The sequence below is a fragment of the Hakea prostrata genome, chromosome 8, assembly GCF_041222555.1.
Source record: "Hakea prostrata isolate BN-2017 chromosome 8, UWA_Hpros_2, whole genome shotgun sequence".
NCBI classification, from domain to species: domain Eukaryota; kingdom Viridiplantae; phylum Streptophyta; class Magnoliopsida; order Proteales; family Proteaceae; genus Hakea; species Hakea prostrata.
In genome coordinates, this window is record NC_142607.1 from 1145894 (window position 1) to 1173516 (window position 27623).

Sequence of the window (27623 nt, forward strand, 5' to 3'; positions counted from 1 at the left end):
GTTTATATATTTTTTTTAATAAATTTTCATAATTATGATTCTCGAATGCTTGTTTTTTTGGGATGAATGTGACTATTCAACATTCGTTTAGCTAATTATGGAAAGTAATTGTATTGAAAAGTAGTTGAATTGAAATTTTGTTGACCCAACCGCTTTGATCGCCTTATTGTTGCCTAGGCACCGTTTTATTGCCTACTCGCCTAGGCGGAGCCCCAATCGTTTTGATCGCCTTGACAACCATGACCTTACCAAATACAAAACAAATCAAATCTTCCCAATGTGGGAATTTCCTAAGCAAATATAAAAGATCCTAACAAGATCTTGGCATATCTAGCCACAATAAGGAAACCCAAAAAAGGAAAGTAAATCTACTAACACCCGAATCTGTCTTACAACACTAATTCTAAACAAAGACACAAAATGTCCCAAGTACCATAATTCATGTATGGGACAACTAAGTACGGGAAATTTCGTACTCAACTCGTGTAGCCATGTTTAAGTGCACTAAGTTAGTGGACTGCAAGGGAACGCACCCAGCCAAGTCCCAACCATACATATAAACCCTAGGTTGTTTACTCCCGTCACAGCCTAACAGCTTGCTGAAAAATTGATCATGACATCCCAAAACAAAATGGGCTGATAAAAGACACCAAAACTACCCTAAGTGTTCTATTTAACAGACAAAAACTATACCTGAATTTGAATAACTCAATGGCATTAGGACAAACTCTATAATCTCCAACAGTAGACCTTAAGTATGACCCAACAGCTCCTTCTTCTTTACCATACAGTTTCTTGGCTTCAGCCTTTACCCTTTTAGCTCTCTAGCATAAGTTCGCTTGGCTTAACAGCCACCTTCCCCCACCACAGCTATACAGCTTGGAGAGCTCTCTTATATTGTCCCCCTATAGTCGTTCCTTCTCCATAGACAAGCACCAGTGTGCCCCACCAGTTTGAACCAGCTACAAAAGTCGCCAACTCATTTTTTAAATCTCTCAGAGAGTATTGCTGAAGAATTGTCATTTGTTTTATGAAGACCGTAAGATTGCATCTCTACTCATCCCTTTACCAAATCCTTAAAAGCTCCCTTACGTCTATTATCAATCTCTTTGTGCACATTTCCAAAATTTTTGGTCCTAGAATGTTTCAAATGGGTTTAAATGCCTAAGAAGGTGCAACGCAAGCATTGTTTCAAATTGGTCTAAATACCTAAGAAGGTGCAATGCAAGCATAAAGAAGCAAAATCCTTCAGAAATATAAGTAAGAAAAGAAAATAATGTGCTGGTGTGACTACTCTCACAATGAGGAGAAAAGCTTTCAACTCCAATTTTAACAAGTTTTAGAAGTTGCTAACTAATCTTGCCTACATAGAGTGCGTAGTGTAATTATGATTATTAATTCACGAAAATTTTTAATATTGCATCAACCTTCTAATGTTTCTAACAAATCCTCATGCTCTATAGACTGCAAATGCCCCTGCATATCAGTTATCTTCACTCTATTCTCATTTTCTGATAACGATTCATCTAAATCCTGTATAGGTGCAATATGAACTACGGTTCGTCTATTATTTATCAAATGCAACGTAGATAGTGTCTTACTCCACTAAAATCATGCCAACTACCAGTTCAAAATTTGCTCGACAGCAGAAATATTCCAGATAAACGAACCATCCTTTTTTTATGGAGTCACGACCTAGCACCGTGCTTGATGCCCATATCAAGCACCAAGAAGCTTATTATTTTTATTATTATTATTATCATTATTATTATTATTATGAAGCATTTCAAATCAATAAAATTTCGAAAGGTTATAGGCCATGTGTGGAAGCCATTGGTTGTAATCAACATAAGCCATTGACGAAATTTATAAACACAGAGAAGGGAATAGGAGCGCTAACCCGGAGATCTTATCGATTTCAAATTCAACCCCGTCTCGAGCCAAAACAAATATCTCGTTAACGAAAGGAACCGGCATCCCGTTTGGGAAAAGCTGGGGATTGACCGCCATGAGTGATTAACCTGCAACACCGGAGAAAGAGATTTTCTTTTGAAAAACTTAGGGTTTATTTCTTTTTCCGCGATAAGACAAACCAAATTTTAATCACGTCTAAATGTCTAATAAACACTATATATATTTCCTCGATTTTTTTTTTCTTTTTTCTGTGGTTAAAATATTTCTTCCAAATGAAGTTTCGAGTACAGCTTAGAGTTAGACAGTTAGACTGCCGATTAGCTTCTCGAATATTCAACTTCCCGTGTCTCTTTCTCAGTTCAAGGCTTGAAGCAAGCATTATAAATAATTCGAGGGTTAAAAATAAATAAGGGACACGTGGAGCATTCAAATCATTTTGGTTGTATTTATCCCTTCACTCCCTAAAAAAATAAATAAATATTTATGGTTGTTTGGCCTTATGTTTTTTGGAGAAAATTTTAAGAGACATCCGAACGTAAACATTAGAAGATATTTGACAATTGGTAGAGACACCTAAAAATATGTCTTAAATTTGCACAACCATATACTCTATTGGCAAACTAGTTAAATTAACTCATCAACTCACCGTGTCAAATGATTTTGAAGGAAAATAAATCTCATGCTAAATGGCATAAAGACCGAGACATAAAATTTTCGAGTTTTTTTCCCATTTTATTGAAATCCGAAGAGTGAGAAATTGAGTCTCCACTATTAAAAATTAAGTGGGCAAATAGATCACCAATTAAGAATGTACTTGTAAATGCATTCAACGACAATCACAAGCAAGCTAAGTTTTTTTTTGTTTTTTTTCCTTTGTTTCTTTTTTGGGTGGTGGGTGGTTTTTTGTGGTGGGTAATTCCTGGTAATGTGACGAAAAAAGATGGGTGAAGATATTATTTTTTCACACACCTAAATAGCTATTTAAGAATAGGATATGGGGTAAAAATCTAATGGGTTATTATAGTCATTTCATGTCTGACTTTGATACAATGTAACTTTAATGACTAAAGGGACCCACTTAATTTTAGGCCCTACTAACACAATGTAAAATTTTCAATTCTCTATTAAACGAAGAAAAGGGCATTTTGGTCACAAAATTAATTATTTGTCTTTAATTAGGCTTTTTGGATACCACATGAGAGGCAAATGCAAGATGTCAATCTTCTTGTGTTAAAAATGACTTGAATACTCTTAATAAAGTCAAGGTACATTTTCTCAAAAAACAGGATCATTGCCTATGATTATTTTGGCAATTTTATGCGTTAACGGGTAATTTTGTCATACTATGAGTTTCATTTTAAGTTTTACTAATTATGCACTAATGGGGACCAAAATCCTAATTTTAGCCTTAACATGAGGACTGGAAGGTAAAATTTTCTTCACTTTTTTTTCCAGGGATAATAAATGTAATTGATTATAAACCCAGGGTCTATATGTAATTTATATATGAAATCATCTGTGTTGGAAAAATAGTGACATGAAGTAATAATTGAGAGATTCAATACTATGGGTCAGAACACCTCAAAAGGCATAACATAGGGTTAACAGCACGGTTTAGGGGTGTCAATTTGCAGCCCGAACCGTTAAAACCAAACCGAACCGACCCGTTATAGCCCGAATCGGCCCGAATAGAACCTTAATGGGCTGTGTTTGGGCTGAGGGTGGCAGAGCCCGCACCAACCCGACCCAAACCGCAACCCATTTTAACCCGTTTTACAACCCATTATATAATGTAATATTAAATATTGTTTGAATCATTATATTATCACTAAGTAGTTGGCATAAACTATCTGAAAAATTGAATATTAATTCAAATATCAAATAGTCATTCTATTACTTATAAGAGATAATTAGAAGGATTAAACATGAATGTCCAATTGAATGCACAAAGTTTGTTTAAATTAAATAAATATTTATCAAGTATGAGAATGTTGATTAAGTATGATTATATTTATCAAGAGGTATTTCTTTTGCATATCAACTAAATATCAACCCAAAAAAGAGACATATTTCATAGGAGGGGGAAAAAATTAACATTCTCACAAAACAAGAACCCAATTTCAAGACAATCAATTATAGCACAAATTAGAGTTTAAAATGGTTTTTTGTTTGAAGATTTGTTTCAAGACTATTCGGTGGAGCCTAAGGAATGAGCTTGCAGTTTTTATGTTACTACTTATTATTTGAGGTATTGATTTCTATAAGGTGGGTGGTATTTTTATAACATGGAATGACTTTTCATTTTAATAAAATTGATCAATAGCAATTTTGTTTTCCATAGAATTTTGGCTCTTGTTATAGGATGCTTGACTATTTATTTTTATTCTTTTTCTTGCATATCATAAATTATTAGCTCAAACCGTTAATCAACCTGAGTATAGACCGTTAGTCCAAACTGTTAGTTAGCCCGAACCCAAACCGCACCAAATCGAAACCAGTCCGAAACCATTATTTTGCTAACAGCCGTGTTTGAGAGAGCATTTTTGAGCCCGAAACCGCCCAAACCACACCGTTGACATCCCTACCATGGTTCGAGGACTTGTGAGATCTCACAAAGATCATTTCAGCTGAGATCTTGTTTGTGCAAAACAAGATGATCCTAGAAAAATACAAAATCTCGATTCAGGATCTTCTATCTCGAAAGATCTTGTTTCAACCTAGTTCGAAAAATATCACATCTCGATCGAGATCTCAGCTTGTCTCGATTTGTCTCAACATTCATTTTGCCTTCGCTAGTTGTAATGTTTTGGCCAAAGTTTTTGCCAAAATTTTCATCAATTCTCTAACTAGGCTACGCTAAAAAACTATTTAGCCTTCTTACAACAATCATCTACAATTTTTGAAGCCAATCTTGAAGCAAGGAGAGTGTTTTTCCCAAACTTCAATTTTTTCAAACCTATGATCTACACTAGTGAGAGTGGCGTTGGTGGCGTTGGTGCTATTGCTAGTGCTGGTGGAGGGGTTGCTTAGTCAATGATTTTACTCATATACTCTAGCAATGTAACTTATGTACTCCAATGTTGTAATGTGAAATTGTGAACATTTGAACATATTTAATATATTATTCAACTCTAGACCTTTATGTTTTCATTAATATCAAGTAATGGTTATCTATTTCATGTTTTATAAGACTCCATGTTCACTTCTTTAACATATAGATTTCAAAGTCAGGGTTGTATTGAAACTTATATATATACACTTGTTTTTTCACAAATCTAAAACCACTACCATGTTTAGAAGAGCTAAAATAGGTTAAATATCAATTTCCAACCCAAACTGAATCCTAATACCCACCAAGATGGGCCTTTGATTTGGGTTGAGTTGACTGAAAGTGTTTACCAAATCTCAGCAGAGATCTCACAAGATCTGCGATTTTTGAGCGACCAAGATCCTTGTCAAGATTGAGAACTCAAACCTTGGTCAACACTTAACCAACAACAATATGATACTGCAATTACCTCATAAAATATTAAGCTGAACAGTCATGAAGTTGTCAGCTTAAACCCTAGGGTAGGGGTGTCAACGGTGCGGTTTGGAGCGGTTTCGGGCTGAAAAACCCCCAGCCCAAACCAGCCCATTTAAAAGATAACGGTTTCGGTGCGGTTTTGGTTCGGGTTGACTAATGGTTTGGTCTAATGGTTTGGATTCGATTAGGTTAACAGTTTGGATTCGGTTAGGCTAACGGTTTGGACTAAATTAAAAATTAATATTGAAATTTATTTTTATTTTTTCCTCAACTCCAAATCCTAATTTCTCACACACAAAACTACAAAAGATAGAGGATGAAGACTCCAAGTAGATCCAACAAAAAATGACGGCATTAGCTTGATCCAAACCACCCTCCACCCTCCAAAAATAAAGAATTTAAATTTTTAAATCATGTGTAGACGGTGAAACAGCGTTAACGATTAAGATTAAAACTTAAGAGTTATCAATTAAGACTTTTAAATTTTAAAATTTTAAAATAATAAAACTAAATGAAATTTGAAAATTAAAAAGTTAACGATTAAGATTAAGACTTAAGAGTTATCAATTAAGACTTTTAAATTTTAAAATAATAAAACTAAATGAAATTTGAAAATTAAAAAGTTAACGATTAAGATTAAGACTTAAGAGTTATCAATTAAGACTTTTAAATTTTAAAATAATAAAAACTAAATGAAATTTGAAAATAAAGAAGTTAAAACTTAAAACTTAAACCGTTAAACTGGTAACACTCAACTCTCAACTACTCAAACTCGAGTCTCAACATCTCAAACACCGAAATTCATGGATCATTAATTACATTTAAACAATACCAAAAAAAAAAAATTAATTACATATAATATTTTAATTTTATTTATGTAAAAAAATAACGGGCTGACGGGCCCGCATACGGGCTGGGCTGGGCCAGCCCGAAACCGTTCGGGCTGAGGACCCTCAGCCCAATTACGGCTCATTAAGGATCAGTTCGGGCCGGTTCGCTATAATGGGTTGGTTCAGTCCGGTTTTAACGGTATGGGTTGAAAATTGACACCCCTACCCGAGGGATAGGGTTCACGTAAATGGGATATACCCCCCTCCCTGAAGGGCCTGAACCCTAAAACCAGATACGTTAAGGAGTACCACTTCAGTATGAAGAGCACTAAGGCGACGGGTGCAGCATTGATCTATCAGCGTTTGGTGAAGTAAGCCGAAGAGTACTGATAAAGGATGCAGCAATGGATCTATCGGCAAAGTACGCTGAAGAGTATCAATAACGGATGCAGCAATGGATCTATCTGGGTTTAGTGAAGTAAGCTGGTAGAGGAACGTCATTCAGTTACAATGGCTAAACCAAAGCCAATTTGAAGGGATGGCCTCATCTATTTTCCAAAGTCCTTGTGTGATCAATTGGCAGATCATGCAGCATTCCATCTTGGAAACAGACGTTCATCTAGTCTAGTCTGTAGACTAAACTTTTCTCTGTTGAGTCTCATCACTTCACAAAAATAATTATTCAGTGTTGTAACCCGAGGTTTCAAAAACAAACTAATAAATGTAGGCAGCCATAGCAACCCCATATTAACTATAAATCCAACGATTTACTGCTGCTCCCCCCCCCCCCCCCCAAAAAAAAAAAAAAAAAAAAAGAAAAAAAAGAAGAAGAAAAGAAAAAGAGAAGAAGAAAAAAGAAAAAAAAGAAAAAAGAAAAAAAGGGGCAGGTGTAAGTTAATGTCTTTTATCCTAACAATTACATCCATAGATTTAAAAGCATGGACCTTCAGTGTTGAGACCGAACCTTGGCTCAATTAGTAGCCTAAAGCATTTGATTTCTAAGTCCTTGCTTCCGCTACCAACAAATAAAGCAGAGAAAACATAAGAGGACCCATCAAACATATTAGAGATGTGAATTCCATCAATGCGGGAATGATGGGTGATGAACATGCATGGAAGAAGGTAAGGTGTTACCCGTGTAAGAGCCACCATGATAATACGTATCACCTTCCAAAACTGTATCTGCAAATCGATAAAGATTTGATCCTGTATTCTGCCTCATGACAGTAGGGTTTTGGGTAGTTGGCAGCCCTAGAAAACCTTGTTCCAGATAAGGCTGCAGCCCAAAGGAGCCATTCCCACTAGAAGCTGGATCATGAATACTGTTCTTGAAGGCTTCATCCCCATACCATCCAGACGGCCCAACATCATTAGCTGTCATTTGCCCAACTCCATCTCCCCCAACTAGAGCATTACCAATTCCAGAAAATGACCTGGACGACCAAACACCACTCCTTCCTGTTGCCCCAGTTCCATTAGCTGTTACAGTAGCAAGTCCACTGCCAGTTCCTGACATAGTGCTGAGATCATTTCCTGTTGTATCTTGTACTGCAGAAGTAGCCACTAACGAGACGCCTGAGTATCCACGGAGCAGACTGGGGAATCCACTGGCAAAAATGTTCTTAATAGACAATCCATCATTTGAGCTGCTTCCCACAATCCTTTGATCTTGTGGTGCCAAGATAGCAGGAATTTCCTGAGGCAAAATACTGGTGCTAGGCCAAGGAAGTTTCACTTCATGGGTTCTCATCTTTTTAGAAGATTCAATCTCACCAGCTTTCCTCTTCAAACTTGCTTTTTCTTCTATTTTCTTTTCTAAATCTGCAATCTCTTTCTCCAGGTTGGTTATTTTGTCATTAACATGCCATCCTGCAAGAACCTTCAAAGGATCCATCTTGTGTTCCTCCAGACACTTAATTAACGATTTCATGGCAGCAAGTTTCCTTTCATTAGCTTCCTTCTGTGACAGAATGTCAGCATTACTAGATCAACCATACAAACCCATGTAGACATGTTGTGTGTGTCGGTGTGTATGTGAGAGTGAGAGTGAGAGAGATACCAGTGGAGCAGGGGAACCTTGTGCTTCTCTCCTCGTTCTTTTCCAGATTTCTTTGATTTCACGCAAAAATGATGCAATAATTTTTTGAGTTAACTTATCCTCAACCAGAAAAGTACAAGCAACATCAATGGCTTCAATATGCTTTCTGTTCTTCTCCATTCCTTGAATGATATCTGTGACAGTACGGAAAGTTTGAGATGAGATTCACTAAGACACTTCAGTTAGAAATGTCCATGTTCCAGTTTTCTAATAACACTGAAAGTAATATGAACTAGATGTGACATCAACATATGCTAATACCATAAGTTCATGGATTCTTAAATAGCATAACCATGAACAAAGCAAACCTGGAAATATAGCTTCAGTAAACTTTACCTACGTGAACAGTGAGGGGGTACAAGACACCAAGGGGCAGGAAATATATTTACTCAAGGTGGCTTGATTTTGCATAAAGGGGTACAAGACACCAAGGGGCAGGAAATATTTTTACTCAAGGTGGCTTGATTTTGCATAAATTGAAATCAAAATGACATCTAAAATTTCAGTGTAGTTAAATAAACATACACTGAAAATTTTAGATGTAAGACTGTAACATCTATGAATAAACTCCATCAATAACTCATCAACCTGTCTATTCAATTCTCCATGCTGGTAGGACTAAGCCAATAAGCAGGCAGATTAGGTAGAACCAAAATAGGAACTAAATCAATAGTGTCATTTTATCAGGCAACGTCTCCAGTACCACATCTGCCAAATTGGACAGAACTATTTAATGGGCTATGGAAGCTGCACTTCTAGCCTTGGAACTTCTTCTCTAGTGACTAAGGCAAAAATCAGAAGTGTTTCATTGCTGGATTTCTCGAATTTCTTATAAGGCCAGCACCACTCATAGCTAGTCCCATTTACATTTATTCACAATGAATGTCGTTGGCACTTGGCACATTTCAGTAGTAAATGGAAACACAAGTCTGTTCTGTATAATGCTCCACTCTTACAAAATCTGGGCCCCAAAAATACCGAACCTGAATTTTGTTCACCGGTGAAGGATCTGAGCTGAACCTTCCAACTGCAGAGGACAATGAGGCTGCTTCTTTGGAGCGAAAGGTCGAGGGTGAAACTCAACCTGAGAGTGACCATCCTCTTGAGGTTTGTAGGATAGCACTGCAGAAGAGCTATGCATTTGCTGAGAACAGTGACCATCCTCTTGAGGTTTGTAGGATGGCACTGCAGAAGAGCTATGCATTTGCTGAGAATAGTGACTACATTTTCAAGCAGTTGATTAAATGTAACCAATGATATTTTGGTCCTAAATAGTGAATTTTAGATTTCCCTGTTATCTAATCGTGAAAACTAATGAACTTCATCTATGTGAAATGCTGATTCTAAGGTTCAGGATGTAAAAGCAATTGTCTGAAACACAAGGTATTATCATTGGATTGTTAGATAACACAGGTGGTGGCTAAGTATTTACTCTTAATTAAACTATTTAGCACTTACACTATACACTACTTTACAACATCTTTTGGGCTCCATAGAATATGACCACATAATCCAAGAGGCAAGAGGACCAACACTGAGATGTCTATCAATCCTATATATCATTTAAAAGGGAAATAGTCCAATATGATACTGGATCTGCATCAATTGATCTCTTTTTTCTCTGTACATGTACATCGTCTTTTCAACCCGCGTGTCTATGATTAAAGCGTTGGACTTGAGGCTGAATTTGGTACATGTCATCTTCAGTAGGGATACTGCCCCCATACCAAGTGACTTGACGCTCTTCCACTGGCTGCAACCACTACTGATAGTTCGTTGGCCGTTGCTCAGCAAGCATAGCTTTCCACAAAGCAGTTAAAGTATTCAAATTAGTCTGTGTAGCTTCCTGCTCAGCTTGTAGTTGCTGAAGAATCTAAATAACTCGTCCCACAAAAATATGGTTGCTACTGGCAAAGGATCTAAATATTGGTTAGTGGGATAGAAATTTCGACCATCCAGGTCAAAACCTGGGAAGTTCCCTAGGTAATCTCAACCCTTTGTTTAGTTGTTGTTTTCATGGTTTTTATTTTATTTTAATTTGGTTTTTTGCACACGTATTTAAAGTATAAAGAACACAATGGCGTAGGTATTTTGCTTTTAAAAAAAAAATGAAGAGCTAGCATTCAAGTGGTAGTATACTTGATAGGTTCTCACAAATACAAAGACTTGTAAAATTGAGCAAATTGTATTGCAAACTTAAAATGTTTAATACAAAATTACAAATAAAAGAAATTCCCAACTGATATCTTTCACTCAACTCCAAGTTAACTTCCTCGGTGGATCCATCACTTGAGATGCGTGGTACTGGTAAAAGAGATCTAATCACTGCTCTGTATACCAGACAAAAACATCCCATCTCAGTTTTAATTACGGGCTCTTGCCCTGCCCAATAGCGAGGACTTTCGTGAAAATCCCAATTATGCAGCAAGCCAGACAAGCTGCCTCCGCCATGAACGCAACTAGAGCCTTTCCAAAACCCAAAACATTATATAATGGTTAATGCTTTGCAGAAGAAAGAATTCATGATTTATTTTTGAATCAGTCCTTTACACCAATGTACATTCAACTCACCCTATTGTGATAGTCTTGGAATACTTGCTTAGGTAGTCCAACACTGTCCTTCTAAAGATGGCATCACCAGCATAATCCCAGCCTAGGGAATGAGCCATCGAGGAATGGACTGTAACCCAATGATGATAGTTGAACTGGCCCAATCAGGTTTGATGGATTTTCAAATATAGAGTCCACAAATGATGCACCTGATCCATCCCCATACCCATATGCAGACATACTACTGGAATCAACAGATGACCCCCCCCCCCACACCCATATCCAGCAAATCCACCATATGCTCCACCATATCCATAACCCCCATATGGTGTGGATTGTAGCTCTCCATGCCATTGTCCTGGGATTAGGAATCGATGAATGATGATGGTCTCCAGTATCCAGCAGCCACTACCTCTAGGCTCATCCAACCTCATGGATCCCATTGAGCCTGCATAGTTCCATATTCATCTGAGGCTGAGACCCATATGACATGTCATCCTTTGTCCATGGTTTTGTATCCGATGGATGTAGGTACGTGCCCATTAACTCTATCTTGCGTCGCATGCTTGACTGAGACTTCCTGACTAACCTCATCGCAGCTAGTACTTCCTCACATTGAGAACTCAACCCACTTCTGGGCTCAGCTGATGCTTAACCACCACTAACACCATCATCATGATCATCATCACCACCACCACCACCACCACCACCATCACCCATGTCCCCAGTAGGTGGCCAAGTGGAATCATCATCTGTGTCAAACCATTGTAACTCATCTTCAATATTTAGATGCACCGGGGTGTGGCACAAATGGATGGGCAGGCCGTGTATGCATTCTCCCCTACGGCCAAAAAGTATCCACATTAAGGCCCATCTCTACAATAAACCTATTGGGCCAATCTCCTTCCTCGCTCACCTCTGTCCCTCACCCACTCAAATAAGGGAGTCGACTTCCACCTCAAAGATGGCAGCCAACTCGATCTCGGCATTATCACGTTCCATCCCTCGTTTAATTTGCTCCTCTCTCAGTCTCATATTGTAGTGCACATAAACAAGGTTATAGTTGCTTGACGCAAGCAATTCTACCAACAAAAGTGAATGAGATTGAAAGCACTCCAGCTACATTCACACCCAGTGGCAGAACACATCCGTGAGAGCACTTTACGTGCAATCACTGCCAAGTTGGGTGAGTCAGCCCCATATGGCAGCCAACACTTAACTGCAACAAACATATAGAATGCAATCAGTAGGGTTATACATAATTATAAGAGTAAAACTAAAAAAAAAAGTATATCTAGTGATTTGGATGAACCCGCACTAGTGGTTTCACAGGCCAATATTGCCATTAAGCGACCGAAACTCCCAATGGCATCCCTAAACGATTTCATGTACAATAAATCACAAATAGGTTAGAAGTAATTGACCTAAGTTAGTGAGAACTAGTGTTCGCACAATCTCACCTTCGAATTGATGATTGTTTATTGATAAGGATCTAGTTCAAACCTCTCCACTATAGTATGGAGTGCATTTATGAGATCTTTACTCATCCTAAGTTGATGCTTACAGTGGTACTTAGGATTTAGAAAATATGCTAACAAGCAAGCCGCGCGTGACACGCCCTATAGTTTTTCAGCTGGCTTAAAAAAGCCATAGCGCGCTAGCAGAGGCTGAAAAGCTGAAGTGCGCTCAAGCAACGAAAACGGAAGCCAGACGTCTATAGATGTCACACCCTTTCGACTACAGCCCTGTAAGAGAGCCTAAGACCCGTAATAACCCAAAGGTTGACCAGCCACAAAACTCACCAGGCAACAGCGCCTTACCAAAGGCTTCCATACCCAGAATGAGTTGAGACCCAAGGTACTATTACCAACACACGAGGCAAACGTTGAGCCAAATCTCTATTTGAATGTATATAAGGAATAAGAAGAAATAATGAGAAACACAAGAAGATAATAATACCAAGTATAAACTCCCTAGCCATAAATAGTGGATGCTACAACTGCCTCTCCCATCTTTCTTGAATAATGCCGAGAAAATTTCTTATTACCTTTTGGGTAGACCGTTTGAACCTGATGCTTCACTATATCAACTCCAATCCATATGTGCGGTAAAGTTGGCTTTCATTGTTGATTTACCAACCTTAGAACAGTTACCATAGGGTCAAGAACCTATACTACTGTCCTCAAACTATCTAGCCGCCTCACTAGATATGTTGGATTGTGTTGCTCTTCCTTTTGAAGAACCCTCCCAGTTGAACCACTCTTCTGATGCAAACATAGACTTGAGGCCTGCCTTCTTGATTTAGTTGGTTGGGAACCTTGTAATCCCTGGCCTAACCAAGTCACTACCACACCTTGTTCTCATCATGTTCAATGCAAAACCATGGTTGTAGATGAAGGCGCTAACTTGTCGTGCCTAGTCCATAATTCCTTTCACAATCCTTAGTTGACCTATGACCTTTAGCATCAGGTTAATGCAATGTGTAGCACAACGAGTTCAAAAGGGCTCATACTTGGGAGTTTTCATCATCTTCATCCTAGCCTTCTTGAAGTTGGACCTATTATCAATAACAATCTATGCCAAATTATCTACCCCAACCTCTCACACCACATCCTTTAGCAGCATTTAGATGTATTTTGCATCATTTTACGCCTTAGATGCATCCGCTGATTTAACGAATGCTGTCCTCTCATCACAATTTAACCCAATGTTGATGATGGACTATCTAGTGGAACCAATCAAACCATCACATATCACTCTCATCCCATAATGCCTCCACAAGCTTAAGATTGTTATTATATGTCTTCAAGTCTTCCTTTTGTCATGGCAAGTATACACTAGATTTTATATAGGGTTGGCCCCTGCTCTCCACTCCCAACTTTGCTAATCTTGTCAAATATGGCATTATAGTAGGACCCTTGGGCTGCATTTGCTGGAATGTTGTGGTAGAATGCTCATTTGAGAAAGCAAGCCCCAGTTCCTCCTTCACATTGGTCCATATATGTTTCAGCTACTTCTTATCGTTCTTCATCCTCTTAAAAAATGCAAGATTTGTGTGGAGAATCTATATATATGGATCGATGGGTGTTACAAATGAAGCTTGGGACCATAGGGGGCCAAGGGACTAGGATGGGATTTGACTCTCCCTTGACACTCTGGCTCCTCCTCATAGGAAGGCATTTGCCTTCCTAAAACTCCCGCTCTCTAGAGGACCCTTCTTGTTTGGCCCTTTGTTTCCTCCCGATCTCGTCAAGCCTCTGTTGCTCTCTACTCATCGTCATGGCTCTTCTCATTTGTGTTTCCTCTCCTAACTCAAAGCCCATACTCTCCTGGCTCCTTCGGATTGAAATCCTGTTCTTATGGATCTGGAAGTCATTTAGGCAAACATCCCTCCTGCTATCTCCGCTTCTCCTTCCCCTTTTCTTTTCCACCCCACATATGTTGCGTCATTGCCGCTTTAATCTCAATAGTAACTTTGTGGCATTCAGTCAAGCATAACTGCCAAGGTGTTGCCTAGGCATCCTGGCCCTTATTTGGGTCAAGGCAACGTGGTCTCGCGTTGTTGCCTAAGCGACACTTAGGAATCTTGCTTGGTGTCACCTTGGTTTTCATTGTCCTCTTTGCCTCACCTTGCCTTGTCACCTTCAAAACTGTGATCAAATGATGTTCCAATCCCTTCCAACTAGAAGCCACTTTAATCTAGTTGCTCCACCTCCTCTAATCTGTCTCTTGTAATAGTTACATTTAGACCTTCTTCCTATCTGCGGTCAATGGCCTCTGTGCAACCAAGCAATGTCTCCCATCTTTCAAATACAACAACCAATGTGCCTGACCCAAGTAAAAGACATTAAGTATCTTCAAAAGCATTACAAAGACTCTAACAATAAGCCTTAAACAAAAATAAAACATATACTGAATTACTCCAGAAGATTAGAAAATTTTGGCTTTTTAAAGATATTTATAATTATTATATTCTTTAGTAATTACATTATTTGTAAGTTTAGTTACATATGATAATCATCATTATAAAAACTTTTCCAACAATACTTGTAATAATATTCTCTTGCTTTTACGTATGAAAAAAAGAAATAATTAGTACTTTTTATATTTTAAATAATTTTATAATATATTTAATAGTTATTAAACAATTAAAATAAATAATCATCAAACAAAATACCATCACAACGTAAATTTAGTGATGGTGTCCCACACATCATGTATGCATACTAATTCTTCTCAAAATACTAATTGTGTATTAATCTCAAAGCAATCCAACATCATGTAATCCATCAATGAAGAAAAAATCTAAAATTTGGGAGTTTGTTCAAAACCTTGCTTTGAATATTCAAAAATCTCCAAAGGAACAAAAATGGAGGTGATGGAATCCAAAGGAGTTGTAGATTTTGAGTGAAAATGAGGTTTAAAGAGCTAAAAATTACAAAAGAATTTATAAAAAAAAAATGGCAAGTAAGGGTCAAAATCTCATTGGTGGTATTAGCAAAACTCGAATGACATTGGGGATTTAAAGGGTGGGTGGACCGGTCTGGTCAAAATTTCAATCGAGACAGGTCAGAAGGAAAAAAAAATCGCCTTAAGAGTTTCTTCCCGAGTCACTCAAAGACTGAAATTTCAACGAAATTTTGGACTATGCTACTGGCAACAACGACCTCTATGTTCATCCATGTTTTGATACCGATTGATGTAGTCCTCAGTTGACAAGAGATTGACTAGGAGCCAATAACCAGGATCTAATCTTAACGAGGTAGTTTGAGTCGTAAAATTAGGGTTATAGGTAAAAATCAGGTTTTAAAATATTGGTTATGATAGGCAAGTGTGGGGTAGTTTATTAATAAAGATGCAACTCCTCCTCTAGTTTTCTTTTGTTTCGGCCATTAGTATTTTGGTCACGACTTTCATGGGAAAGCTTGGTCAATATACTCTTCTTCACTGGGGTACGTGAGTTCTTCTCAATATTTGTCTTTGGATTCATCCATAGCTTTGGCTACAACTCATCCGTAGCTTTGATACCACTTGATGTAAACCCCAAATTGATGGCCAGTCTTTAGGATCACTTGGATTGAATTCGGTAGTGATTATGGTTGCTAAAAGTCAATTGTTAGGGCTTCTTAGGGCAATTCACAGATGAACGACAGCTAATTAGGGTTGATATACGCTTAAGCTATATAGGAAAGAAACTCCTAAACCCTGTGACTAGGGTTTCTAAGGTTTAGGGGTGGTGTTTATTCGATTGGTTCTCCAATCCTCTTTCCTCGGAGAAAGACGATCAAACAACTCCCAATCATGGTCCTTGCGGATCGGATCATCCATATAGGATACAAAAAGAAACTCCAGATATTTGATATCTTTCTCTTTGAATGAGATCTCAATTCCAAGTTTCATTTACCTGTTTTCATCAGGCTTCCTACTTCACGATCGTATCTCCCCTATCTGCTAGGAAGTACGGGTCCCGGTCCCCCTTAGACGTAAAGGGCATCTCTACTAGTGTGAAATTTTCTCTCTTCCTAAATCCTCTATCCATTCCATGGAATCCCTCTTCTGGGCATTCCTCTGGAAAGGCCAAGAGTCCACCCATTTCCTCCACCCTATCAGCTGGTCTGATACCTGCCGTCCGACCTTTGAAGGAGGCCTTGGCATCTGCCGCATCATGGATGTCAACATAGCCTACCTTTTGAAACTCATCTAGAAAATTGCTCCAAAACAAGACTCCATCTAAGTTTCCTAGGTCTACTTCTACCTTCCTAAATAGGACTCCATCTGGACTTCTCCTACCCCCTCTAACCCCTCATAGATCGGGAGAAAGCTCATCCTTCTCCGTCCTAGGGCCTTGCCGGCTCTCTCTGTCCTAGTATCTTTAGGATCCTCCACCTCTTTCTGGCTTGATCTGTGGCATCCGATGGGCATTTTGTATTGTCTTCTCGGTCCCCACTCAATCTATGATACCCGCATCCCTAGAGCCGCCCTCCTTCCTTCACTCATCTCCCATGGTTCTTGGTCCCCCTCCCCCCACCCAAACTTCATACATGTCTGGGATTCCCTCCCTCCCCTCTCGCCCTTTACTTCTGACCTCACCATTTCTTTAGCCATCTCCTCTATTTGGCCTTGGTCAAGGTATCCTCTTGGTTTTGCTAGTGATTGGAATTGGATCTTGAGAATCTTTTCGGATTCCTCTATTTGCGACCAAGTAGGTAAGGTAGTCTTTGGAGCTACCATCCACGACTTGTGTTGGGAGCACAACCTCAAGAGATGTACCTCCAAATCTCACCCCTTAGACTTGATTTGGAAGGCCATCTGTTTTGATGTTTCTTCTAGGTTCTCGTCTCTTCCCCACCCCCCAATGACTGATTCCCCAAGGACTAGGCTTATTTTTAGATCCTAGGGGCTCTCTGCTACATTTGTATCATCTTCTTGATCGGCTTCCCCCCATTTCCTATTTTTGTATCCTTTTGTCGTTGTTTAATATATTATTTATTCACTCAAAAAAAGAGGTTAAGGGGTGAATATAGGGTTGAGGGGAATGTTGTTTAGGTTCGGCCAGAGGTTTTTAGTAAGGTATTTGATTGAAAATTGATTCTGAATTTATTGTTTATCAATTTCAGATTCACTATAGGGTTTGGGTTTTGAGGGAAACAAAGGAGATGAGGATCTAGGGTTCAGATTAGGGTTGGGGCTGCTATTAGGGTTGAAGGTTAAGGATGGAATGGGGTGATGTCTTGGGATCGGATTTGGAGAGGGAATAGGGAGATACAGGTTTTTGGGGGATTGGGGGAGCGTTTCAAGGTGCTGCAAGAAAAGAGCGGAAGAATGGGAGAGAAGAGGGGATAGGAGATAGAGGGACGGGGTGATGGCTTACTTGGTTGTTAGTGCTGTAAATCGACAATTGCTGAAGAACGCTCAAACAAGGTGCCATAGGGTTTCATCCAACTTGAAAAGCCTACATGACTCCATCACACTCTGTTGGATGCAAACTCTCGTCTCAATTTTTATTAATCATCAATACGTGAATTGTTTACAAGCCTAGGCCTCGAATTTACAGACTGAGATACGGAAACCTGCTTCGACTCAACAAAAAGAGAGAGTCCTAACTGAAATAAACTAACAATTAAAAGGAGTTTCTATTTAAGATAGGAGTCTTGCTTAGACAGGGACTGTTACCTGGTTAGTCATGAAATGACTCAAAAACATAAACAAAAATAGATATGGACTCCCCAGAATTATTCTTTATTCACCAGACTCACTAGGACTCAAAAAGGCAAGGCTAGATTCAGCCTTCCTGGGGGACCGCAGGAAAAAGGCCGCTGCCCTAGGTCTTCTTTTGGCCTTTCTTGGGATGATCCTGGCTGGTTAAATAACTTCCGCTCACATGATAGGTAAGTCGTTATTATTTACTTCTTTTTCTGCATCCCAATGGTTCTTCCACTACCATCTTAGGAACTGGTAAAGTATCCCCACTCCTCTTACCCTCTCCTCTGTTTTGCATCTTGATCAGTTTCTAAACAATCTGTTATCCTGTTAGCCAACTAACCAAATACTTAAAACTATTCAGTAATCAAATATTGCCTCTGCATGCTCCCCTTTTCAGTGGCATTCTAGATTAGGACATTTATCTCTTCTTCATTTGCAGTTGTTATTTCCTTTAAAATCTGTCTAGACCTGTCCGTGAGGCATGTCAGTCAGGAAAACACTATTGTGTTCCTTATCCTGCTCATTCTGTTAATCATACTTTTTTCTTTATTTGAGTTAATTCATTCAAATATTTGTGGCCCTTGTCCTGTCACTAATAGGCATAGTTTTCAGTATTTTGTTAACTTCATTGATGATTGCTCTCACATTTCACATGGCTGTATTTGTTGAAGGACAACTGAACTTTTGCTTAATTTCATAGATTTATTTATTATAAATTTATTAGTGAAATAAAAACTCAATTTTCTTTGCCTATTAAAGTGTTTTGATCTGACAATTCATTGCAATGTGTTCAACATGATAATTCTAAATTTTATAATAAAAAGGGAATAATCATCAAACTAGCTGTACCTGTACTCAATAACAAAATGGAGTTGTTGAACAGAAAAACCACCACTTTTGTTGAAGTAAACCCGGGCTGTACTGTTCAACTGCATGGTTTTCTAACCGCCTGATATCTCCTTAATAGGAAGCCCTCAACTGTACTCTCCAATAAAACCCTTTTTCCATTGTTTGTACTGCCTTATTGCCATTCCTTTACAGCCTTTAGCTTTCAGTAGTGTGTTTTGCCAATAATTTACATCTAGTGCCTGACAAACTTTCTCTATGTTCCACAGTGTGTTCTTAACTCTTGAACTCAAGGATTACTGATTTAATCATTCTATCACCCACGAAAAACTTATCAGTGTTGATGTAATGTTCTTTGAGGACATAGCCTATTTTCTTCCATCACAGTATTCTCCTGATCCCCTTCTGCCCCCAAACCCCCAATCCAGTCTTTAATCCATATTCCATACCCCATACCCTCTATAGGTATATGTGCGACGACATGCAATAGACACAACTACTACTCCAATTACAGCTCCTCCGCCACCACCCTCTGACCAATCGCCCTCAACTGAAGCTCCTGCCTTGATGCCTCAGGATGACTTACCTGTAGCTCTTCATAAAGGTACACGTTCCTGCACATTGCGCTCTAATGTGTTTAACCTACTTATTTCTTTAACTCTCCTTCCCAAACAAGTGCATAATCTTGCAACCTCCCTTTCCACAACTACTATCCCTCACCATCACTTTGTGGCTCTTTGACACCTTGACTGCAAGGCTGCCCCGGATATGGAAATGGAAATTTTAAGCTCAGACATCACATGGAGTTTAGTTGATTTACCCCCTGATAAATATGTGGTTAAGCATTGTTGGGTGCTTAATATCAAGTATCATTCTAAAGGATCCATTCAGCAGCTCAAAGCCCGATTGGTTGCCCAGTGATCTACTCAGACTCATAGAGTTGATTATTTTGAGATTTCTCTACTATGAACATGCTGAACTCTTTTATCTCATCATCTCTGTTGCAGTTAACTTAGTTTGGCCTTTAACTTGATACTGAAGTGCTTTTCTATATGATGACCTTCATGAGGAGGTCTACAAGGAGCAACCTCCAGCATATGTTGATCAGGGGGAGAATCAACACCGGTTATGCAAACTGCATAAAGCTTTATGTGACCTCAAACATTCTCCAAAGGCATGGTTTGAGAAATTCAGTACTACTGCCACTACTTACGGAGTTATGGTTCCATCAGTGTGTTACTCTTAACCACTCAAAATTTATCCTTCCTAAAGGGGACAATGTGGTTATCATGGTTGTGTACGTGGATGACATAATTATTTCTGGAAATGACAAGGCTGGGATTGAAGGGGTGAAAGCTAAACTACAGACACATGTCAAACTAAGGACCTAGTGGATCTTCAATATTTTCTTGGCTAGGTGGTTTGCAGCCAAAAAAGAATTAATCAATCTCTATAGAAGTATATGTTTTGGATCTTCTAATAGATACAGGAATGCTTGGGGCAAAACTAGTGGATATTCCATTTGATCCATTTAAAAAAATCTAGGGTTAAGGATGGTGATTTAATTTATAATGTTCATCAGTATAGGAGTTCAATTGGGAAGCTAATCTACAGACCGAGTATCACTTTTATCGTAAGCCAATTTTTTAGTCCCCTAGAAAGGCTCATTTGGATGTTTGCAATTCATGTTCTTAGATATCTCAAGGGTGCTCCAAGCAATGGACTAATTTATCGTCTCGATATGCATATAGATCTAGTGGCTTTTCCTCATGCAGATTGGGCAGGCTCTGCAAATGATCAATGATCTATTACAAGGTATTACATCTTTGTCGGAGGAAGCCTAGTCACATGCCGGAGAAAAAAGCAGACTACCATTGCAAGGTCTAATGTTAAAGCTGAGTACAGATTCATGGCCCAAACTGCTACTAAACTCATGTGACTTAAATCATTACTTCCTGAGTTGGGATTTTATATAGATTCTCAAATGAAAATGTGCACTGCCACTTCATCACAGATGTTGTGATTAAAATGCTAACTGTCACTCCCGATGTGTCATCTGACCAGCTAGCATATATGTTTACCAAGAGGCTGTTTGCTCCAAGTTTTTTGTTCTAATTGTACCAAACTAAGCATGGGTGATGAAAATGATAGTTGTCACTCCCTATGTGTCCTCATCTGACCACCTAGCATGTATGTTTACCAAGTAGCTGGTTGCTCCAAGTTTTTATTCTAAATGTAACAAGCTAAGAACGGGTGATTTACATGCTCAAGCTTGAGGGGGAGTGATAAAGCTATTAATGACACTAGGGGCATCAATGATTTTCTCCTGCATTTTTCTTGCAATACTGCGCAAGCTTATTAGGGCTGAGCTATGCTTCTATTCAGTTCGAAGCATAATAAATTAGAGGTCCTGCAATAAGGAGAATAATCACCCTAAGCGCAACCTCTCTCTTCTGGCTGCAATACTGCTCTGTTCTTCTTCTTAGATTCTCCCTTATCCTGCCAGTTATGGGTGAGTGATATCTAACAGTAAATATTGGGAATAAAAGAAGGGATAATTATTGTTGCCCCCTTGTACAGTTGTACCATAGCCTAATTAATACTTTATCCCTTACACTTTTTGAAAATACTAATACAACCTTAGACTTTGCCTGTAATTACTAATGTCCCCCTACTGTTAAGTTCCGCTAGTTTAGTGATGACAAAGCATCTATGATTTATCTAAAAATCCAAATATAACCCTAAGGTTTTATATTACTTACTTACACTTTATATTAAATTACATGATTACCCTTAATAATTATGAAAAAATTAACCCTAATTAAACAATCTTCTTCTCTAATCAAAATAAAGAGGGGGGGGGGGGCGGGGAGAGAAATTCTGATTTCTTCTTTAACCTGCCAAAACAGAAAAAAATGAAACCCATAGTTCTTCCTCTTCCTCTCAATGACATTGAACCCAATTCCTTCCCTTCCCTCTTCCTAGACGAAACTCAAAAACGAGATTATAAATATAAGGTAATTAAAAATTACCATTTTTCTTATTTTTAGCGTTTATCATTTACTTTTCAACTTGCTGCTTCTTCTTCTTTTTTTTTTCCTTTTCTTTTGGTATTATTTACTTTCCAATTTGACATTCAATATTAGGAAGTTTCTACTTCAAATAGATTTTATTTGCTTACTTTATAATTTGACATTATCAATTTTAGGGAGTTCCTATATCGATCATTTTTTTTAGGGAATCCAAAGTGACATGAATACAAGTGTAAAATTGGTATTTCATATAGTTTTTTTATAAATGAGGATAATATTGTTTTTGGGTTTCTTAATTCTACAAGGGAAAAATAGACATTAAACATCCAATTGTAACGGTCTCTTAACACCATTAGAGCTAAGGGGGGCAATAGAAATTTCATAAAGATAGGGTCCCTTAGCAACTAAGCTATAGTATGGGGGCAATAGTAATTATCCCATTATTAAAATTAAAAAAAAATAACAAAAAATAAAAAAAAGGAAAGCAAGATTTCTGCTCTTTCCTTCGTATACGAAGCAGGATTGAGAGGCCAGCCAGGTTGATCAGGGAATGGAAAGGGGGGAGGGGGGAAGATTATGTGCATGGTTGCGCAAGTTTGATAATAAGTGGAAAAAATACAACCATGGAAGAGAGGGTTTTAGAAAACCAAACAAATGGAAAGGGATGTTATCATCTCTATTACCAAACAGTCAAGCCAGCAGTTTATTGGGCTCCTAGGCAATGGGTTGTGTTGAGTAACTTGGACCACAAGTCTGGAATGCTCTCCCTCCTATCCACAATCTTCCCCGTGACACTACCATTTGGACCCCATCGCCCTCAAAATCTTTTACCACCTCTTCCGCCTGGAACTTCATCCGCTCCCCTCATCCCCCTGTCCCCTGATCCCGCTTGGTTTGGTTCAAAGGTCTCATTCCCCGTCATCCCTCACCCTCTGGAGAGCCCTCAACCTTGCTCTCCCCACCCAAGCTTTCCTCATTAGCCGCCACATTGCCGCCAACCCCAGTTGTGCCCTATATGGGAATGGTTCAGAGGACATTGACCATCTGTTTTTCACCTGCCCTTTTTCCCGTCCCCTTTGGGACAGAGCCTTTGCTTCCATTTGGCCCCGCTCGAGGCGCTCACATGGGTTTGCTAGGTCTTGGACCTTGAGGAATTTTGCTGGAAATTCTATTTGCAATCGCATTAGCAAGCTTGTCTTTGGTGCCTCCATCCATCACATTTGGTGGGAGCGTAACCTTAGAAGATGGACTCCCAAATCTCGATCCCTTGACTTGATTTGGAAAGCCATCTACTCTAATGTTTCCTCTAGATTGCATTCTCTTCCCCACCCGCCGATCGTTGACAGCCCCAGAAATAGGTTGATTGTTAGTTTCTGGGATCTTAGCTGCTCTCTCTCTTGAGCTTGTGCTCCTTCTCCTCACCCCCCCCCCTCTCTCCTTCTTCTCTCTTGTATTTTCCCTTGTTGGTCGTTTGCTGTTCCTTTAATATATTATTTATTCATCCAAAAAAAAATATATTTACTTTCCTAGACAACTTAGGACTATAAACTACAATATAAATAAGCATTACAAGTGAAGGAGAGAACACGTCTTCTCTCTTCTTCGCCCCCCCTCTCTCTCTCTACCCCCCCTCTCTCCTCTCTCTCGTTTCTAGTTAGGGTTCCTCCTTTAAGGCCACAACATGGTATCCAGGGATTCTCCTCATCTTCATCTTCTGACCAACCCTAGTTCACAAATGTTCATCTTAGTCGCAACACCACAAAGCTGCCTACCCCGACCTATGCCTACTTGATGTGATTAAGAACACTAAAATAATGTTGGGTATATCTATGCGACATTAAAATCTTTTTTTTTACTACTGTGATTGGATCTCAACTCCATGGTTGAATCTAGGAAGGTTGAATCGCTTCGGATTCAGATCACCACCAACAAGCTTAATGGTGTTGGTAATTACTTAATCTAATCTCAATCAATTCTTGCATTTAGCCACGCCAAAGGAAAAGAAAATCAACTTACAAAGGATCCTCCAAAATTAGATTCAGTGAATGCTACATCTACTTCTAATTTCAAAACATGGAGTAGAGACGACTCTACCATTAAGATTTGGATCTAGAATAGGGGGAGCCACAAATCACCAAAATATCTTTTAGTCCATCCTACCACCAAAAATATCAAGGATGATCTGAAAGAAACCTACTTTGATGAGAGGAATATCTCTCTTATTTATTATCTCTATGTAAAGTGGTTCAACCTTAAATAAGGGAATCAATCTCTAGTTGATTACTACAGTGCATATAAGGGAATACTTGAGGAATTGGTTGTTTATCAGCCCTTTACTACCGATGTTGACAAGATACGAGAACAAAGGCCCGAAATCCAAGTGGCAAAACTTTTAGTTGGTCTTGACTTAGATTATTCAGGCTGTTTGGCCATATATTGACAAGCGAAAAAGTACCGTCTGACTGAAAGTTTCTTTCGATTACGACATATGGCACTTTTAGGGAATATAGTTGCCCACCAAAGAAGAACTCAACCATGGGAGCTGGTTGTGGGTGAGGGTTTCCATCTCACAATAGAGGAGCCTCGGTCCGTGGATGAGGTATAAGAAGAGGTTCAACCTACTCTGAAAAACCACCAAGGTTATGCACTCATTGCACCAAACAGAACCACACTCAAGAAACATGGCAGGCTAGAATGGGCAGATAATCTCAACAACCAGTATCGATCCGAAGCCCCAAACACTACTAAAGCACATTCAAATTCCAAGTAGTTCGGCCACTAAAGATGAGTTATATCAAATCCTTTGGCGCCTTCAACAACTAGAAACCTCTGTTCTACCCACTTCAACGGCGACATTGGCACACTTAGGTAACTTTGTGTTTCTTTCCTCTAGTCCTAATTCATGGATAATCGACTCTGGCGCCTCCTCTCACATGATAGCAAAATTTTGCACTTCTCTCAAATTTCAGAAAATTTCCTCACCTATCATATTGGCCAACAGTAACACTATCCCAGCCACACGAATTGGAAATGTAACTCATCCCAATTTTACCCTAAAAGTGTACTTTTCATACCTAATTTTCCCGTCAAACTTTCGTCTGTCAGTAAACATTCCCGACGCTATTAACTTTAACCAAGCTTTTCATGAGTTTCAGGACAATAGGACAGGGAGAACGATTGGTTTAAGATAACAGGATGGTCTTCATTACCTAAAGTCATCTGCCTTAACTCCTATCATTGCTAATTCTGTTACAGAACCGAGTGCCTTACAATGGCATCAGCATTTAGGTCACCAATCTCTATCAAAACTTGGGATAGTGGTTCCCTCTTGTAAGGATGTTGCATCTCTTGAATGTGAAGCTTGTGAGTTAGGGAAAAACCATAGAACACCTTTTCCTACTTCTGACTTTACTAGTTTAGAAACTTTTGATTTGGTGTATCCGAACATATGGGGTCCTTGTAAGGTTCAAACCAATTCAGTCATGAGTATTTTGTGACTTTTGTCGATGATCATTCTCGCATGAAATGGTTATATCTACTAAAATCCAGATATGAATTTATGACAAATTTTCAACTATTTCTTACCAAAATTCAAACCCAATTTGGCAAATGAATTAAAGTTTTTCGTCAGATAATGCCCTGGAATACACAAAGAACGAGATTTCTACATTCTATACTTCAAAAGAGACCATACATCAAACTAACTACTCCAATTCTCCAAAACAAAACGGAGTCACAGAGTGGAAAATAGACATCTCCTAGAGGTTACACGGTCTCTATTGCTGCATATGAACGTTTCAAAAATATTTTGGTGTGAATCGTGTGATATTGTTTTAACTGCATGTACTCTGATTAATTGAATGCCTTCATCAGTTCTTCAAAATAAAATTCCCTTTCACGTTGTATATCTAGATCATCCCCTGTTTAACCTCTCTCCGAGAATTTTGGTTGTATTCATTGCTCATGTGTTCCATACATCAAATAAATCAAGTCCTAGAGCTATTACATCAATATGTTTATGCGGATATCAGTTTTTTCAAAAATGCCACACATTCTGCTCTTCAAAATGTTTCTGAAAATTTTGATCCTCCTCTCCCCATAATACCTATTCATGTTGATCCACCTGCAGCACCACCTTCAGTTCTCCTGCAAACGTATCAAAGACGGAAGTGAACAGAAGATGATCCCAAGCCACAAGATCTACTTCCTGATTCTAAGTCAAAAGCAATCCCTGTTTCTGAACCTTCTGAGGACTTACCAATTGCTCGCCAAAAGCCCAGAAGGTCTTGTACTCGAAAAAATAAAGCCAATGTCGTTTATCCTATAGCCAATTTCACAACCATCTCCCATCTACCTTTGGCTTATCAAGCACTCGATAAATCCCTCAATGATCACCCCTTACCTACTACTATAACTGAGGCCCTACATGGCCCTACATGACCCTACCTAGAAGGTTGCAATGGATACTGAGATGAATGTTATACATTCTCGTAATACTTGAACATTAGTTGACATACCTCCCGAAAAAGAAATTGTGGGTTGTCGATGGGTGTATGTGATTAAATACCACGCTGATAGGGCAACTGAGCACTTACAAGTGCATCTTGTGGCCAAGGGATATACCCAGACAAACCTTCTCTCTAGTGGTGAGACTTAATGCAGTTTGGATTCTCCTCTCCCTAGCTGCCAACCTCAATTGGCCCTTGTACCAATAAGATGTCAAAACCGTGTTCCTCTATGGTGATCTTATAGAAGAAGTGTACATGGAGCAACCTCTTGGGTATGTTGCTTGAGGGGCAATTCCACCAAGGTATGTAAACTCCATCGTTCCATTTATGGGTTAAAACAGTCAACAAGAGCGTGGTATGATAAACTTGTTTCAATGGATTCAAAATTTGGTTTCCGAACTTGCTATTCAGACCATTCAATGATGGTAAAAAAGAAAGGTGATAAAATTGTGGTCTTAATTGTTTATGTGGACCACATTACTGTATCTGGGAATGATATGGAAGGCATTGATGAAGTAAAAAAATATTTACATCAACAATTTCAGGTTACTGATTTTGGCCACCTAACCTATTTCTTGGGAATTGAGGTAGTGAGAAGCCAAAAAGGAATAAGCCTCTCCTAGAGGAAATATGTACGTGATTTGTTGGCTGAAACTAGCAAACTTGAATGTAAACTAGCTGAAACCCCAATGGACAAAAAATTTAGCCTTAATGATGACAATGATGAAAAGTATGAAGACCCCCACAGATATAGACAACTTGTAGGGAAGTTGAGCTACACTAACAGTCACACGACCAAACATTTCATATGCAATTGGGGTGGTAAGTATGTATATGAAAATACCCAAAAAGAACCATTGGGAAGCCATGTTCATGATCTCACATTACTTAAAGGGTGCTCTACGAAAAGAATTGATTTACAAGCCCAATGCTAGTATTGCAATACAAGCATATTTAGATGCCAATTGGGAAGGTTTGGCAGATGATTGAAAATCTACCACAAGCTATTGTAGTTTTCTTGGTGGGAATCTTATCACTTGGCGTAGCAAGAAGCAAACCACGATGGCACTATCTAGTGCCAAAGCTAAATACAGAGCAATGGCCCATACGGTGTCA

The 27623-nt window shown here is 38.8% G+C and overlaps 2 protein-coding genes across 2 annotated transcripts in view; both read right to left on the reverse strand.

The window, feature by feature from the left end:
- LOC149006161 (classical AGP protein) overlaps window positions 1–2116 on the reverse strand; it is a 64735-nt gene extending 62619 nt beyond the window's left edge. Inside the window, exon 1 of the mRNA XM_089164646.1 lies at window positions 1901–2116. Coding sequence (XP_089020772.1) covers window positions 1901–2010 — 110 coding nt within the window. The 5' untranslated portion in view covers window positions 2011–2116. The remainder of the gene's footprint in view (window positions 1–1900) is intronic.
- Window positions 2117–7099: 4983 nt separating this feature from the next.
- FRI (FRIGIDA-like protein) overlaps window positions 7100–27623 on the reverse strand; it is a 50630-nt gene continuing 30106 nt past the window's right edge. Inside the window, exons 2-3 of the mRNA XM_089164551.1 lie at window positions 8330–8502; window positions 7100–8230 (exon numbers count right to left, since the gene is read on the reverse strand). Coding sequence (XP_089020677.1) covers window positions 7352–8230; window positions 8330–8502 — 1052 coding nt within the window. The 3' untranslated portion in view covers window positions 7100–7351. The remainder of the gene's footprint in view (window positions 8231–8329; window positions 8503–27623) is intronic.